At 37.4% G+C, this 17,099-nt stretch overlaps 1 protein-coding gene across 3 annotated transcripts in view; it reads right to left on the reverse strand.

Annotated features, from left to right (window-relative positions):
- The window catches only part of Wrn (WRN RecQ like helicase), a 143,976-nt gene that overhangs the window by 48,394 nt on the left and 78,483 nt on the right, over positions 1-17,099 (reverse strand). For all 3 annotated transcript variants that reach the window (XM_029480718.1, XM_029480717.1, XM_029480716.1), the window contains exons 18-20: positions 8,867-9,054; positions 6,480-6,654; positions 2,873-3,054 (exon numbers count right to left, since the gene is read on the reverse strand). In XM_029480718.1, the coding sequence (XP_029336578.1) occupies positions 2,873-3,054; positions 6,480-6,654; positions 8,867-9,054 (545 nt within the window). The remainder of the gene's footprint in view (positions 1-2,872; positions 3,055-6,479; positions 6,655-8,866; positions 9,055-17,099) is intronic.

Here is a 17,099-nt window from a genome sequence, read left to right on the forward strand (position 1 = left end):
GTCCCTCTGCACTGCGGAGCCCTTGAGGACAGGAGTCAAAGTATTAGAATTGACTGTTTTCCTTGGTGAGTTGTAATGAATTTTTTTGGTCACAATAATGAAGCTGTTTATAATTGTGAAATAACAGTACCAGTATGTTTGTTTATATCTTTAAACATCAGTGCTATTGCATTAGGCCATGAAATCTTCCAGGCAGTGTTCCACATCTTTCCAAGAATAAAAAAAAAAATCTGCATGAAATGAATTTTAGATATTGCAATATAACATTCTGATTTAATATACAAGAACTAAATGATAATACTGAACTTCATCATTAGGGACTTCGCTCACTAATGTTTGTAATATCCAGCCTTCTGATTAATCAAAATATCTGTATACAATCTCTATTCTAGAAAATTCAAATGTACAAATAATCCATTATTCAAAGATATGTTCTCAATGGATAACACCATTCACATGTTTTCTCCTCCAAATTCCCTGAACTAAAAACACTAACCTGAGCTAATATCCAAGCCCATACTTAATAGATTTGTAAAAAAAAAAAAAAAAAAAAAAATCAGTTTCATTTAGTTTCCTTGTCCTTCAGAGATAGAATCAACAGTACTCAGAACTATATCTTAGTATATTGAATTGAGATGAAATATATTTATTTGATTTCATCCATGTTCATTTACATGCTCATTTGAGAAAAAGAAACTCAATTAAATATTTATTAGTTTATTCTTCTTTTGCTACTATTAAATGAGCAATACAACTTATTTCACCAAAAAACCCATAAATTCTAACAATTCTAAAATCATTAACTTTAAGAGAATTCAAAGATTTATTAGAGATTATTCTCTAAGTTCTTCACTTTGAAACAAAAGATGGCAGTAACTACTGGGTATGACTACAAATATAATAAACATAATCACTGGGACACAGACTTGTTACGGCTCGGCAGTAAGAAACACAAAAATCACACAATAAGGGAACATAAAACTACATAATCATCTCTGAGGATGTGGCTTACATATGCTGTCTAGCATGAGGAAGGCCCAGATTTGATACCCAGCATCACAAAACTAACAAATAAACATTAGTTAGTTAAAATCACGGCATGATCCCTCAAACAAGATTCTTCCCTTGTCACAGAATGTTAGCATACGAGAGACTACAACTTTATAAGTTACAATGACCCTTACAGCTGAGACCCAGACTCTCACTGCTTTCTTCTGGTTCAAGACCTTGATGGTACAAACTCACCCTTAATCCTTGGCTCGATCCTGTTTATCCTTTTACAGTTTTTCTCCTTTGTCTCTGATACACAGAGTAGCCTATCTGTACTAAAAGATCGAGTGTTTCAGCTCTGCACCCACTAGTTCAGCACTTGAGAGTCAGTCAACCCCAAGTTAAACCCCAATTGGGCTTACAGTAGTTGCATCTGTACTAAACACATTGAGACATTTTTCTTGTTGTTATTCTCTAAACATTACAGTGTAAAACTAAATGCTTACACATTAATTACTTTATAATAGATGTTATATGTGAGATAGGAAGATAGTATGTAGAAGAGTACACACACAGCCTGTATACAAATACTATATTGTATAAGAGCCTCGTGTATAGGGAGATTATCTTAAGGAACTCAGAACCAGTCACCGTGGATACTAAGTAACAATTGCATGGGTATTCTGGCACAACTATTATTTCCTGATCAATCTTAATGAGATAAACCACTCAGCATATCTTTCAAAACCCACATAAACCAACACTATATCTACGGGTGAGATTGCATTATACAACTCAGGCCTATAATGTTTCCAGCATGTTAGCATAATACACAAAATAAGATCTGGTCTTAACCAAGTGATATTTGATATATTCCAAATTTAATAGTAGCTTGCAGAGATGTGTTCTATCCAACTTACTTTAAATTAGTTTTTAAAAGGCTGGATAAAGACTGGCGCCTGGTCTGGAGAGATGGCTCAGTGGCTAAGAATGCTTGCTTTCAGGGGATCAGAGTTCAGCTCTACTTACTACAAAGTAAAATATACTGACTATTCCTAGCAAAATCTTAGATTTTATAACAACCCTTTTTACTTATCTAATCCTACTCTTTTAAAGCTACCAGTGCCTAGCTTACTCATCGGCCTGGAGGAGCACGGAAAGGTCCTGTATGTTGGCACTTTCACTGGCTGAGCTGCACTGGCTTCTTTTCCTGGTTCCCTCTAGATAGATAACTGGTAAATAATGTCCCTATGATTTTGGAAACTGAAGCTGTTGCTTCTAATATAATCTGACAGGATGTAAGTTACAATTTAGTTAGTATTTAAGTAGGCAGTTTCCCTTTCCTTGAATTTAAACCATGGACATATACTATTTTATTGACAGCACTCTGACACTACGCTGTTACATTATTTAGGCACTATCAACCAGGTGAGTTTTCAGTCTATAAGCAGTGGCATGCACTTAAGGAACTAATCACGGAAACAACAGTAAAGAGAGTTAAACAAGAATTGGCTACATCTTTTAGAATAGCCACCGTTATAGCACTGGACACATGGTATTTACTTAAATAAACCTAGAGCCATATGACTGGAGGATTTGAAGTGTGGGAACTGCTCACTGCTGCACAATAGGACAGGATGCCTAAGACCTATGTTATACGTCCAAGTGCAGTACCGATCTTGCTAACTCCAACTGGATCGCCTGCTATGTGGGAAGACTTACCAAAAACACTCTTCAGGGATATTCTGTTCGTTTTGCTCACTTTCCAGTGACAACCCCTTTAAATATACTCAGGGGTCACTTGATATTTTGGATACTCCCTCAAATACTTTCTTGGAAAGGAAAAAGGGATTTGTAAGGTGAAAAAAATAAGCATTTGTACCTGGATGTGTTAAAGTCTGCTGGGGCCCAGAGCAAGTGACAGGAACTCTGAAGTCCATCCCGGCCAGCTCTACCAATTTCCTGGTAATAGGATTCCATTTCCTTAGGAGCACCATAATGAATGACTTTGCGAATGTCAGCTTTATTAATGCCCATTCCAAAAGCTACAGTAGCTACAACACACTGAGAACGAACAACAACACAGAGTAAGAATCACATTTCAACTTAACTAAAACTTACAAAATAAAACAGCAGCTTGCCCACCAGTGTAAAACTAAATTAAATATAACTTTACTTACGGACTAAAAGATAATCTATCCAAATACAGATTTGGATAAATAGTGGCTATAAAAATGTGATTTCTGGCCGGGCAGTGGTGGCACACGCCTTTAATCCCAGAACTTGGGAGGCAGAGACAGGCAGATTTCTGAGTTCGAGGCCAGCCTGGTCTACAGAGTGAGTTCCAGGACATCCAAGGCTACACAGAGAAACCCTGTCTCAGAAAAAAAAAATGTGATCTCTCTTCATCTCTATAAGAAGGAGCAAATAAAGGAGTTTCTCTGGAGACCCGAAGCTATGAGAAACAGTTATTATAGTGAATAAAACTTTTGTATTATTATCAAGTTCCAAGTGTCCTCTCCTGATGACAGGCATTAATCTAAGTATAATACCATTCACTACTGCAAAGAGAAATGCAGCTAATGAAGCATTGTTAAGATGGGTACAATAGAAAACAACAAAGCACAAAAACAAAAACAAAAACAGACAGGTATAATACCAAGAGGATAAAACTGTCAAATGACCTAATGTGAATGAACCTACCAAAATAAAGTTCATATGGTTGGAAAGAACTCACAGGAGAATTAGGGATAAATACCCAGAAAAAAAAAATCCTTTAATAACAAGAATATAAAAATATATGTGAGAACCATAACCATATATTATAAAAATTAAAGGTAAGATGCTTAAGTTGATAACCACATAACATTTAAGCAGAATTAAGATATAAACCAACAGGCGAAGGGAAAGAGGTCCAGGGCTGCAGGAACACAGAGGAAAGGCTGGTGAATTTCCAGCATTTTTAGTGGGGAGTCAATAGGGAATCATAAAAACTGACAATAAATTAAGATAGCAGTCTAAGTAAATTGTGTCAGGGTAGAGCAATAAACACCTCCAAAGTCAGAGTGAAGGCTTGGGAGAAGGGAGGGGAGAAGATGCCTCATTGAAGAGACAACAGTAAAATAAGTGTTGCTAATAGGATATGTTCTAGGATGGCCCAGGACATTGACTGAAAGGAGAAAGGAAGAGCATAGGAAACACGCAAAGGATGGGTGAGGGAGCGGGGATAATGGCACAGACGTGGGAAGCAAAAGCTTTGGGCAAAGAAGCCAGCTCAGTCCAGCTAGCAGTCAATAACCAATGGAATTCTAACAGCTCAGTCCAGCTAGCAGTCAATAACCAAAGGAATTCTAACAGCTCAGTCCAGCAAGCAGTCAATAACCAGTGGAATTCTAACAGCTCAGTCCAGCTAGTAGTGGTCAATAACCAGTGGAATTCTAATAGCTCAGTCCAGCTAGCGGTCAAAAACCAATGGAATTCTAACAGCTCAGTCCAGCGAGCAGTCAATAACCAGTGGAATTCTAAGCTTCACCGGATTATTCTTTCATTTGATGTTAACTAATCTATTAACCAGATTTTCACACTGCCCCTATAAACTTTTAGATATAAATGAAAGCTATTCTACCAAATAAGTTATTCATCATTTCAGTTTTTAAAAAGACACCTTAAAATGGCAAATGTAGGAAGGACAAAACTAAGGGTTGGGATAAAATTTGAGAACAGACAGTTATAAACAAATCATGGAAAGCTAATGTGCATGGGATTTGAGTATATATGACATAAAGGAAATTCCCTCTGTTTCTAAAATTGTAAAACAGAAAATGGTTCTACGTATCAGTCTAACATATGAAGAGCTACAGAGGTCAGCCTCTGTGCCTGCCATACAGTAAAAATCCACTGTAAAATGGTCGGGAAGTAGCTATCTAGAAGTCATTACATCTATGAATTCAGTAGGCACTCAACGAACACCCAACAAAAAGTAATCAGCTCTAAGAGTCCAGATAATTCTACACTGATGACAACATGCCTTTCACTGTGCTCAGAAAGGGAAAGGTTCAAAGCATATGCGAGGGTTCTGAATGATGACCAGGAAGGATTCTATCGGTCCAGCTGTTAGACAAAACACTACCTCGTGTTACCTAGAATGCAACTATTCATCTAAACTTTAATTTTTATAATATGGATTCGAATTGATGACTTCCTGTACTAGAAAGAGAAAATTCAGCAGGGCGTGCACAAATATAGATATGTAGGTAAGTAGGTAGGTAGGTAAGTACATAGATAACCTTCAAAATTAACTGTAATGAAAGATCACTAAAGATTTTTAAGCCTTCTTTTAAAATATTAATGCTTCCACAGAACAGCCAGGGCTATACAGAGAAACCCTGTCTCAAAAAACTAATATATATAAATGTAATGCTTCAATCAAGTTATACATTGGCAGTGTGGTGGTTTGAACAAGAATGGCCCTTATAGGTTCATATGTTTGAACACTGATCCATAGGTGAGAGGACTGTTTGGGAAGAATTAGGAAGTGTGTCCTTGTTGGGAAGAGCAGGCTTTAAAGGCTGGCCTTGAGATTTCAAAGGCCCATGCCATTCCAGCTAGCTCTCTCTGCATGGTGCTCAAGCTGTCAGCTCCTGCTCCAGCACCATGCCTACCTGCTGCTCCAGCACCATGCCCACCTGCTTGCTGCACACTCTCCACAGTGACCACAGACCCCCTCTCTGAAACTGTAGGCCCCAATAAACTATTTCTTCTGTAAGTTGCCTTGGTCAGTAGTACAACAGAGAAGTACCTAAGACAGGCAGTACGCCAGATGCATCCAAAGTACCCAGTCGCTAAAGTAATCAAAGCATTAATAAGTGTGCACAAAAATCTCTCATAAGCATTAGTGTTGTTCCTACAGGAAGAATGACAATAGATGCTTTCTGGTAGGAGGCGAGCACCATTACCCGGGGATCCTTCTCATCTTTAAGCTGGCCAACCATCCAATGCAGCCTTCCTCAGAGTGTCTAACCTTCTCATTGTGTCCCCTGACTGTGCCATTCCCACCGCTCATCTTCTCCTCCGATCACCTCAGGCTCTTCCTCTCTGAGCCCAGGATGCACTCATGTGTGTCTTTGCTCCTGCTGCTGCTTCCCGGGACTCTACAACCCTCGTTGCCTACTGACCTGGTAAACTTGACATACTTAAGACTCTTCTCAGGTTTCAGCTTTCTTGATGACCACTCTCATTACAAAACCTACTCTGACAGAACTGGTGTTGATTCTCTGTGTAGCCCAGGAACAGATGACAGTCTTTGCTATTTACACTAAGCTGTAGGGTTTATTAAATCCAATCTCACTATACAGTCATTACCTTTATCAGAATGATGAAACTGTGCTTAATACAACAATTTTTTTAAAAAAAATATCGGTTACATAAATGTTTGGCAGATACGTATACTTTCTGTGTAGAATTCAGAGAAAGATGGTTGGTCTGCACACCTGAATTTCATCTCTCAGGAACCTATGATGAACGTCCTTCCTTTCGCTAATTTTCATGCCAGCGTGGTATGTTCTGCAGGCAAGGTTCAGTTTCCCAAGTTCAGCAGTAACTTGTTCTGTCATTTTTCTCGAAGGGCAATAGATGATGGTTGGACCTTCAAATTCCCAGGCAGAACTGTGGAGAGGCGGGGAAGAGGTAAGGAGACAGAGAAAGCAAACACGCCTGTTACATGTATGTTTCATCACAGTTTGGGATTCATCTTTCATAATCTTTGCTTTCACTAAGCAAAAGTCTTAAAGAAGTCAGCAGACTGAGAAACACTCCAACTCCCTGAAACTCCAGAACATTCTGGAAAGACAAACATGGAAACATATTGTGTGAAAGCAAAACTTTGGCATTCAACATTGGCCCAAATTAAAGTTAAAACCAGGAATCACTTTGTTTTAGGAAAAAAAATGATTCTAAAACTTACAAGGTATAGATAAAAATAAGTCTAGAAAGGCAGCACAATAGATTAATCTATTCTTATTTAAGAGATAAGAGAATAATTTCATTGTTGCATAAAATATTATACAAGGTTTAAAGATAAAATTTTACTCCAAGGTTTAAGGACGTGTCTGCAGATGATAAACCTGAAAGTTATCTGTGGAATATATCAAGTAGCACCAAGAATATAGATGTGTTATGAGTGATCAGAAAAATCTGGGCTAAAAATTAATCATTGTTACCAGAATATCAATATAAATATGGGAAGAAGGCATTTGCATAAGATATTGTAAGGCAAATGATGCCAAAAATGGGAAAATAAAACATCACAAGAAAAGATGGGGGAAGGCACTTTAACGTGTGTGTACACACACACACACACACACACACACACACACACACATAGATATGAAAGAAAAGGATCACTATAAAAATTAGCCATAGATATTAAAAATAATGTGCATTGACAAGAACTAAAAGATCAGGGGTTAGTAATGACATGAGTGTAGAAACATCCAGTTTAGCAGAAGCCTTTGACAAGAGAACTTCTCCTTTACTGGAAAGGACCATAGAACAGCAGGTTCAAGGAGGCAGCTTGAGCAGCAAAACCCTATCACTACATTTCCCATCTTCCTATTCTACTCGGAATAACAAGCACTTCTCAGGTGGTTCTTAGACTACTTCCTAGTATCTACAACAAACACTAGCCCTTCCTTAACCTAGGATCTGTCTTCCCATTTGCATCCTTTCTGGACGAGGAAAACACTGACAATGCTCTCGGCTCTTACTTGCTTGGACTTGGGTTGCATTGGTATTGGTAGGAGAAAATTATTTTTCATTATTCAGAGTACTTAATATAAGGAAAATAACAACTTTTCACTCAGCAGGCAGGACAGAGAATAATGACATTACAAAGGTTCTTCGCACACAAAATAAAGCATAAAGTATATTTTAAAATACAAATCTTAGAAGTGCAATGGACAGTTTCATCAGTAAAATACAGATGTCCACAGGAACTTCCTTATGCTAGAGGATTTAACCAGATCACTTGTGTACAGCATCTAGGACAGTCCTTGGAACATGGACAGACTCTACACTGACTATTAAAAAGTCCCTCCAGCAGAGGTAGATCATCTAAATAGGAAAGCAGACAGAACTCATAAGAAACGCTCATGTCATGTTTGTTCATTTAGTTGTAAATTATTAAAAGAATATCTCTTATTTGAATAACAATATAAAAGAAAAATAATATTAGACATATTAGTTCCTGGCCACATCTCCTCTGCCCTTGCAAAATATAAATGCTTTGAACACCATGGGAGAGTGGACAAATAGAACACAAAGGCCAATGGTCAGAGAAAACTGAAGCAAAGCCATGTGTCCTGGTCATGGCGGGACCACTGCACTCATGAACCCTTGTCTGCACTAGACCAAGCCCCCACCCCTAACCAAGCGGTAGACTGTAGACAGCTGATAGCTTCTGGGAGAGGGAGAGCTAGTTTCCGTTAGGGGTGCAACTCCTGACTAGCTGTCTACGAAGCTACGGATGCTCTCTACCAAGAAGCACACATACAGCACAAATGAGAGCTAATGTGTGATTCACAAATGAAAGATGGCGTGGAGTTGGGGAGCAGTGAAGACAAAGACCGGATCCGGGAGAAGTTGGGAAAGTAATAGGGTGGATATGATCAAAGTATGCTATATGAAATTCTAAAAGAATGAATGGAAATATTTTTTATGTGCTTTCATCTAGGTCACTGAATTGATTATGTAGTGTTACACTCATTTGAGCCAAGGCTACAGAAAATTTGAGACATTAAATATATATCAAAAAAAAAGAAATAGAAAAAAATAAAATAACTTCTTTAAAAAATACTTTCATCTAGCGTCCTATCTTTACCTTGCCTTTCGGACGAGAAACGGCTTTAGATCCTGAAGGATGTTCCCTGTTTTTCGTCCAACTTCTAAGTACAGATTTGGCCGATCAAATCCAGTGCAGGTGATCTGAGGGTCTTTCAGGCTTAAGCAGTTTATAATGTCTTCCCGGATCGAAGAGCTTGCAGTAGCGGAAAGTGCGATGACTGGAACCTGGGGGGAAATCCAATACAAACGGACGTTTAAAAGGCTGGAAGCGCATTGACTTCTCACTGTCTTCTGACAAATCCACAGTCACGACCATACAGGAACTATGGCCAAGACACACACGCTATCGTTTTGGTTTATTTGAATATTTATTTCTTTTTGTCATGTTGGAGATGGTACCCAGGACCTTGGGCATGCTTAGTGGGTGCTCTACCACCAAGCTACAAGCCCTACGTAAAGAGGAAAAAAAAATGTTTTTAAACGAGAAAAGTTATCTCCTACTTAATAAATCAAACACTAAATCATAAGATTTCAATGCAATTTATCTTGTCCCACTAAATTAAAACTACTTATTAGCCATTTATACTTTAGTGCTAATAGAACTGGAGATTATTACATCTCATTCTTTTTTAATAATCTGTAACTTGCAATACATAAGCCCTGGCAGGGTTATAATTTAATAGCCTAGCTACATAAAACAATTCATCTTTTATTTTGTGAGAAGCGTTCTTCAAAATTATATTGGCATGTGGCTTTCCAGCTGTGGAAGCAAGTCTCCCAACAGCCATGACAACCTCTCTCCTGTCTTACTGAGTTCTCAGTGCCATTCTAGATGTACTAACTATGTAGAAAGTGAGACATGTATGACAACCTGATTCTTTAAGCAACTGACTCATAGGCTATTTTCTAGCACTTCTCCATAGGGTGAGCATCAAAATCAAGAGGCACAATAGGAGGCAGGAAGACCATGAATATTTCGTTCAGAAATTCACAGCTAGGTGAGCAAGGTATCTTTCATGTACATGGCTCATGTTTTATAACTATTATAATGGGAATACACTCAACCAGGGTACTCAACCATTTCATTATCAGAAAAGAAAAAGGCTGTCTTAAAATTTATTTCTAAATCATTAGCTATTCTATCGCTAAGAATTCAATTTTTTAAAGTATTTTATTACCTGTTATAGATAGAGGAAACAACATCCTAGTAAAATTATTCAAACATAACGGTAACTACCTCATAAGATAATTTAAGCAATTATCTTGTATCTAGTATAAATGTGTATGCAGTTTGCTAATTTACAAAGAAATATGTATATAATTCGACTTAAAATTAAAACAAAATATGATCTCTTAGGGAATAAGTATGACCAAAGTATATTAAATATGTTATGGAAATGAAATGAAACTCATTATTTTGAACAATATAAATGAACAAAAATAAAAGTGTTCCCTTCCAGTCTGGGCTAGTGCCCAGGAAATCCACCCCACCACTGGCACAGGTTCCTTCCAGCCAGGGCCAGTGCCCTGAGCAGAGACCTTGGGCACGAACTCCGCAGCCAGTCCCACAACACCCAGAGGAAGCTCACTCCCAAGTGCCCTAAACACTCCCAGCATCATAGGATCAGAGGTGAGGAGGGCACAACATCTGCCCCAACACCAGGAGTAACTTGGAGCAGTGGGACCCAGGCACCCAGGAACTCCACCTGACCAGTGGCACAGGTCCCATCCACTCTGAGCCGTTGCCCTGAGCAGATCTTGAGAGCAAACTCCACAGCCAGTAGCACAACATCCAAAGGAAGCTCTACTCCCAGGAGCTCTAACACACCCAGGTCCACAGGATCCCAGGATCCCAGGAGCTTGGTCACACCAGGATCTCAGGTTCCTAGAGGCAGCTTGACTCCCAGGAGCTCTGGCACACCCAGGATCTCAGGCTCACAGGATCCCAGAATCACAGGATCACAGAGACAGTTGAACTCTGAGGAGTTCTGACACAACCAGGATAACAAGAAGAACAGGCAGACATAGCGAGGGCAAGTAGCACTAGAGATAATCAGATAGCAGGAGGCAAGCTGAAGAACATAAGCAATAGAAACAAAAGTTACTTGGCATCATCAGAACCCAATTCTCCCACCATAGCAAGTCCTGGATAACCCAACACACCGGAAAAGCAAGATTCAGATCTAAAATCACTTCTCATGATGATGATAGAGGATGTTAGGAAGGACATAAATAATTCCCTTAAAGATATACAGGAGAACACAGGTAAACAGCTAGAAGCCCTTAAAGAGGAAACACAAAAATCCCTTACAGAATTACCAGAAAACACTTTAAAACAGGCGAAGGAAATGAACAAAACCATCCAGGGTCTAAAAATGGAACTAGAAACAATAAAGAAATCATAAAGGGAGACAACCCTGGAGACAGAAAACCTAGGAAAGAGATCAGGAGTCATAGATGCAAGCATCACCAACAAAATACAAGAGATAAAAGAGAATCTCAGGTGCAGAAGATACCATAGAAAATATTGACACATAGAAAATATAGTCAAAGAAAATGCAAAATGCAAAAAGCTCCTAACCCAAAACATCCAGGAAATCCAGGACACAATGAGAAAACCAAACCTAAGGATAATATGTATAGAAGAGAGTGAAGATTCCCAACTCAAAGGGCCAGTAAATATCTTCAATAAAATTATAGAAGAAAACTTCTCTAACCTAAAGAAAGAGATACCCATGAACATACAAGAAGCTTACAGAACTCCAAATAGACTGGACCAGAAAAGAAATTCCTCCTGTCACATAATAATCAAAACACCAAATGCACTAAACAAAGAAAGAATATTAAAAACAGTAAGGGAAAAGGTCAAGTAACATATAAAGGCAGACCTACCAGAATTATACCAGATTTCTCACCAGGAACCATGAAAGCTAAAAGATCCTAGGCAGATATCATACAGACCCTAAGAGAACACAAATGCCAGCCCAGGCAAAACTCTCAATCTCAATCTAGTCCTCTTGGGTGTATTTCTTCTTTTAGTTCTAGAGTTTTCAGGTGTGCTGTCAAGCTGCTAGATATTTCATGACAAAACCAAATTTACATAATATCTTTCCAGCTCTAAAAAAGATAATAGATGGAAAACACCAACACAAGGAGGGAAAGTACATCCTAGTAAAAGCAAGAAAGTAATCTTTCAACAAACCCAAAAGAAGATAGCCACACAAACATAATTCCACCTCTAACAACAACAAAAATACCAGGAAGTAACAATCACTTTTCCTTAATATCTCTTAACATCAATGGACTCAATTCCTCAAAAAAGACATAGACTAACAGACTGGATGTGTAAACAGGACCCAGCATTTTGCTGCATACAGAAAATGCACCTCAGTGACAAAGGCAGACACTACCTCAGAGTAAAAGGTTGGAAAACAATTTTCCAAGTAAATGGTTGTTTCCCAAGAAACAAGCTGGAGTAGCCATTCTAATATCGAATAAAATCAACTCTCAACCAAAAGCTACCAAAAAAAAAAAAAAAAAGATAAGGAAGGACACTTCATACTGGTCAAAGGAAACATCTGCCAAGATGGACTCTCAATTCTGAACGTGTATGCTCCAAATGCAAGGGCACCCACATTCATAAAAGAAACTTTACTAAATCTCAAAGCACACATCATGCCCGATACAATAATAGTGGGAGATTTCAGCACCCCACTCTCAGCAATGGACAAATCATGGAAACAGAAACTAAGCAGAGACACAGTGAAACTAACAGATGTTATGAACCAAGTAGATCTAACACATATTTATAGAACATGTCATCCAAAAGCAAAAGAATATACCTTCTTCTCAGCACCTCATGGTACCTTCTCCAAAACTGACCATATAGCTGGTCACAAAACAGACTTCAACAGATTCAAGATGATGGAAATAATCCCATGCACCCTATCATCAGACCATCTCGGACTAAGATTGGTCTTAAATACCAACACAAACAACGGAAAGCACACATACACATGGAAGCTGAACAACGCTCTACTCAATGGTAAAAAAAGAAATTAAAAGGCTTTTTAGAATTTAATGAAAATGAAGACACATCATACCAAAACTTATGGGACACAATGAAAGCAATGGTAGGAGGAAAACTCATAGCTCTAAGTGCCTCCAAAAAGAAACTGAAGAGAGCTTACACTAGCAGCTTGACAGCACACCTGAAAGCTCTAGAACAAAAAGAAGCAAATACACCCAAGAGGATTAAACTGCAGGAAATAATCAAACTCAGGGCTGAAATCAATCAAATAGAAACAAAAAGAACTATACAAAGAATCAACAAAACTAGGAGCTGGTTCTTTGAAAAAAAATCAACAAGATAAATAAACCCTAAGCCAGAGTAACCAGAGGGCACAGAGTATCCAAATTAATAAAATCAAAAGTGAAAAGGGAGACATAACAATGAAATATATCTTCAAATAACTGTTCTGTTTGTTGAATATCAACATTTGAAAATATTAAAATCATGTTCTACAAACATCATGGAAATATTATTGATAATTTTTCTCACTGTGCTTGAAATTAGCATTTTCTTACTGTTAACTTCAAAGAATTTTTGCTATTTTGTAATTTTTAAAATATACTTACTGATAAAATAATTTCTCTCCTAGAAACACTGATAATCCTTTTTAGGTAAACTGATTGTTAGACAATGCACACAAATGTACAATGCATTTTAAATACTCTTTCACTATGTCAGGTGATATTTCATAAGGGCTTTTGAATATATTTTTTAATGATTCATTTTTAATATTTTATGCTCTTTTAATATGCTTAACTCCCTAAGCATATTCTGTATGTTTTGAAACAATTTAGTGTTTAACATTAGATATAGGATCCTCAGTTATGGATAGTACTAAATATTCATTAATGATACTTCTAGGATATGAAAATAAAAGTTAAACAAATTTTTTATGTATTATTTGATTCTCAAAATACTCAATATTATTAATATGGTTGATGTATAAAATGCATTTAAATAATAAACAAATTAAGAAAAAAGTATCTTCAGAATTATAAATTGTTAATTCAAAAACTAAAACATAAACATCTTTAAATTTTAGATTATAAGCTTTGCTGCTCTGTTCAGTAACTTGGTTCATTCTTCTTTATACAACAATACAAATTAAGAATGCTAAACAAAACTACTAAGAAATACCTAAGAAAGAGCATTGTCATTTATGGTATTTTCAGTTTCAGTTGATTGCTGGTTTTTATTTAAATTTCACAAAATATTAATATCAATGTTTTTGCCTTTATATTCTACCTTTTCAGTTAGCTTTGTTATAGAAATAGATTTTTTCTATTCTTTAAAAATGTAAATATTATAGTTACATAACCTCCCAATAAGCTGTCAGACACCCCTGGAGCTGGGGTTATGGTTAGGTGTGAGCCACCTACTGTGGGTGATCAGAATTGAATTCTCCTCTCATGTAAGAGCAATATGAACATCTAACCACTGAGCCACATCTTTACCTCAATTTATCATAGTTTATTACCTTTAAATTTTTACCGCAATAGATATCTATGAAAATAAAAGACTTTCATAGTTAAAAAATAAGTGTTCAATATAAAATAAATATTACCCATAAAATAATATAGACTTGGACAAAGCTTCAAGCATTGTTTCATTCGTGTTTGCTTAGAAAAATAAAGCTTATTTTCAGTCACACACAGAAAGGAATAGTTAAGTGGCTGAAGGCATGGCTCACTGGGAAAGTACAAGCCTGTCAAGGCCTTGGGTTTGGTCTTCAGCAGTAAATTAATTAAGAAACAGCTACTCTTATGATTAAAATAACTTAATTAGATTAAGACCTATCCAAAGTCATACAAAAATAAACTAACTCAATGAAACCAAGTAATTAGGATAATTTTTTGTATTGTCTATGTTTAAATTTGTGAAACCACTTTAAAGTGCAACCCCACATTAATCTTCAGGCTAATAATCAGACTGTTCTCTGCGTTAGGAATGTGTATGTAGTGATTAAGTCATGCAGAGCCCTGTTTTGAAGAAATCAGATTCTCTAATCAAGCACTACAATGGTTGATTAATGGCTGGTATAAGATACTATAACTGACACAGCCTGACAGTAAGGACTCCTGGGTGTGTAGAGGACCCTGTCAGGGGTGGTGGCACATGCCTGTGATCCCAGCACTCAGGAGGGTGAGGAAAAGGGGAACAGGGGTGGAGTTTGTCCCCACCTACACAGTGAGACCCTGTCTAAAAAAAAGTAAAACTAAAACTAAAAAATGAAACAAACAAACAAACAAAAAACCTTAATTAACATTTTAAAAAGAAATATAACAGTTTCCTAGGAATTTACATTTTTAACCTTACATGTTCAGGAAGGCGGGTAGTTCACTGAGCCACAGTGCCTTCTTCTGTGCCTCTGTCTTGAACCCTTGTTTCAATACAATCCCTATCTGTATTACAATTCTGTAAAAAGCAGGCGAACATCAGGGTTCCTAAGCTTGCTTATTTTTGCCTTCAGGGAGGCACCAAGGTTTGTCATAAACCTGCATGATCCAAATCCCGTCCTGTACATACAAACTGCTGGTTTCTAAAGTTGAACATTAAAAACCTAGCAATCCAACTACATCTTCTCAACTTCTAAGTTCTCCCTAACTTTTACGTCTTTAATAATTCTTCTCAAATCTTCTATCTCATGAACAACATTCATTAGTGATCTAAATGTTTATTTAAGAAATAAGTTCTTAGGAGAGACTCAATTTTCTGCATAACTGTTTTTTTTCCCCAGGGAATTTAATTAATTTCATTAATTTTCATTTAATTAATTTCATTAATTGGATTCTTGGTTACACTAGCTTTCTGTTACCCCAGCTCTAGCTCTCAGAGAGAGGCCTTTAACAGTGAGAAACATAAGACTAGCAAGAGGTGCGCAGTGAATATCCACCACGGGCAGTGAAGGCTTGGTCCAAGAACCGGAACTTTGTCAAACAGCGCCTTCAGGACGCTGGGCATCACCATATATACATATATATGTGTACACACACACACACACACACACACACACACACTTGAAATTCCAGTTTGTAATACTGGCACCGGGTAGATGATCTCAGTTAATGGCCTGTCTTCCTGAACAGACCTGTCAGACCAGAACTTTACTGATAGACCGCCTTTGCATAAGCAAAGAGGCTGAACAATATTTTAAGAATCAAAGAAAAAGGACGGCGGTCTTATGCCAAATATAAAAGAAATATCGAGGTTCCCAGGACTCTAGGGCCAGCCACTCCATCCTACTTGGCCAGCTCCAGACCAGTGAAAGATCCTGTTTCTGAAAGATAATGTAGATTTGTACCTGAGGAACAATACCCAAGAATGACCTGTAGTCTTTATATACACCTGGACTCCACACAAAACACAGAAACATATCTACAAAAGCATGCTAAGTGCTTAATTCTATTCAGGGTATTAGAGCCAGCACCTTATCACTAGTGCAGTCACAAAACAACAGAAGAGATTTCTTTCTGCATGGAAATTTCAATGGTGGAGAATTTCAAATGCTAGCACATTCCCCACTGACTCTGGCCTGGGCTCAACTTAAGGAAAAGTGAAATGAGAGAGACAGAGCTACAAGGTTGCTAGATCTTTTAGTAAAACTTTTCATTTTTCTTATAAGGTCCTCAGTCAAGCAGACTGCTAGCAGGAAAAATATTGTAAACTCACTACAACATTCCAAAGACACAGTAAGGAATACTGCTCTTCCAACTAAAATGTAGAATAAAAAAATAACAGTCATGAAAATGAATGTGACTAGAACGGATCCCTCAGATGTCTGCAGCATTTTATAATGTGAAAATTTTAGTCAAGGACAATGCTTACAAATAGCACATGGGTCAGTACTGAGAAATGGGACCATATGCCCTCATGGGATGGGCTATTTCCAAGTCGTTTTTGTGGCTACAGCACAATTATAAATAGTAACCTGTTTGAGAAGAAAGCTGGTCACGTGCTGAATTATATTGGTGTCTACATATATCAAGCACTTTGCACCAGGAATTTGCTCTTTAAGTTGGCTAGCCTTGATTTCCTTGGTAAGAGACACCAGTTGTTGACAAAGTAAGCAACAAAACCCAATAAATACATAATGCAGATTAATCTTATGACACTGTACATTGAGGTGAATCTTAACTACATGCTCCATGAAACAACGATTGAAAGAAAACATAACCATCTTTTTTCTAAATTGGATCAC

The sequence above is a fragment of the Mus caroli genome, chromosome 8, assembly GCF_900094665.2.
Source record: "Mus caroli chromosome 8, CAROLI_EIJ_v1.1, whole genome shotgun sequence".
NCBI lineage: Eukaryota > Metazoa > Chordata > Mammalia > Rodentia > Muridae > Mus > Mus caroli.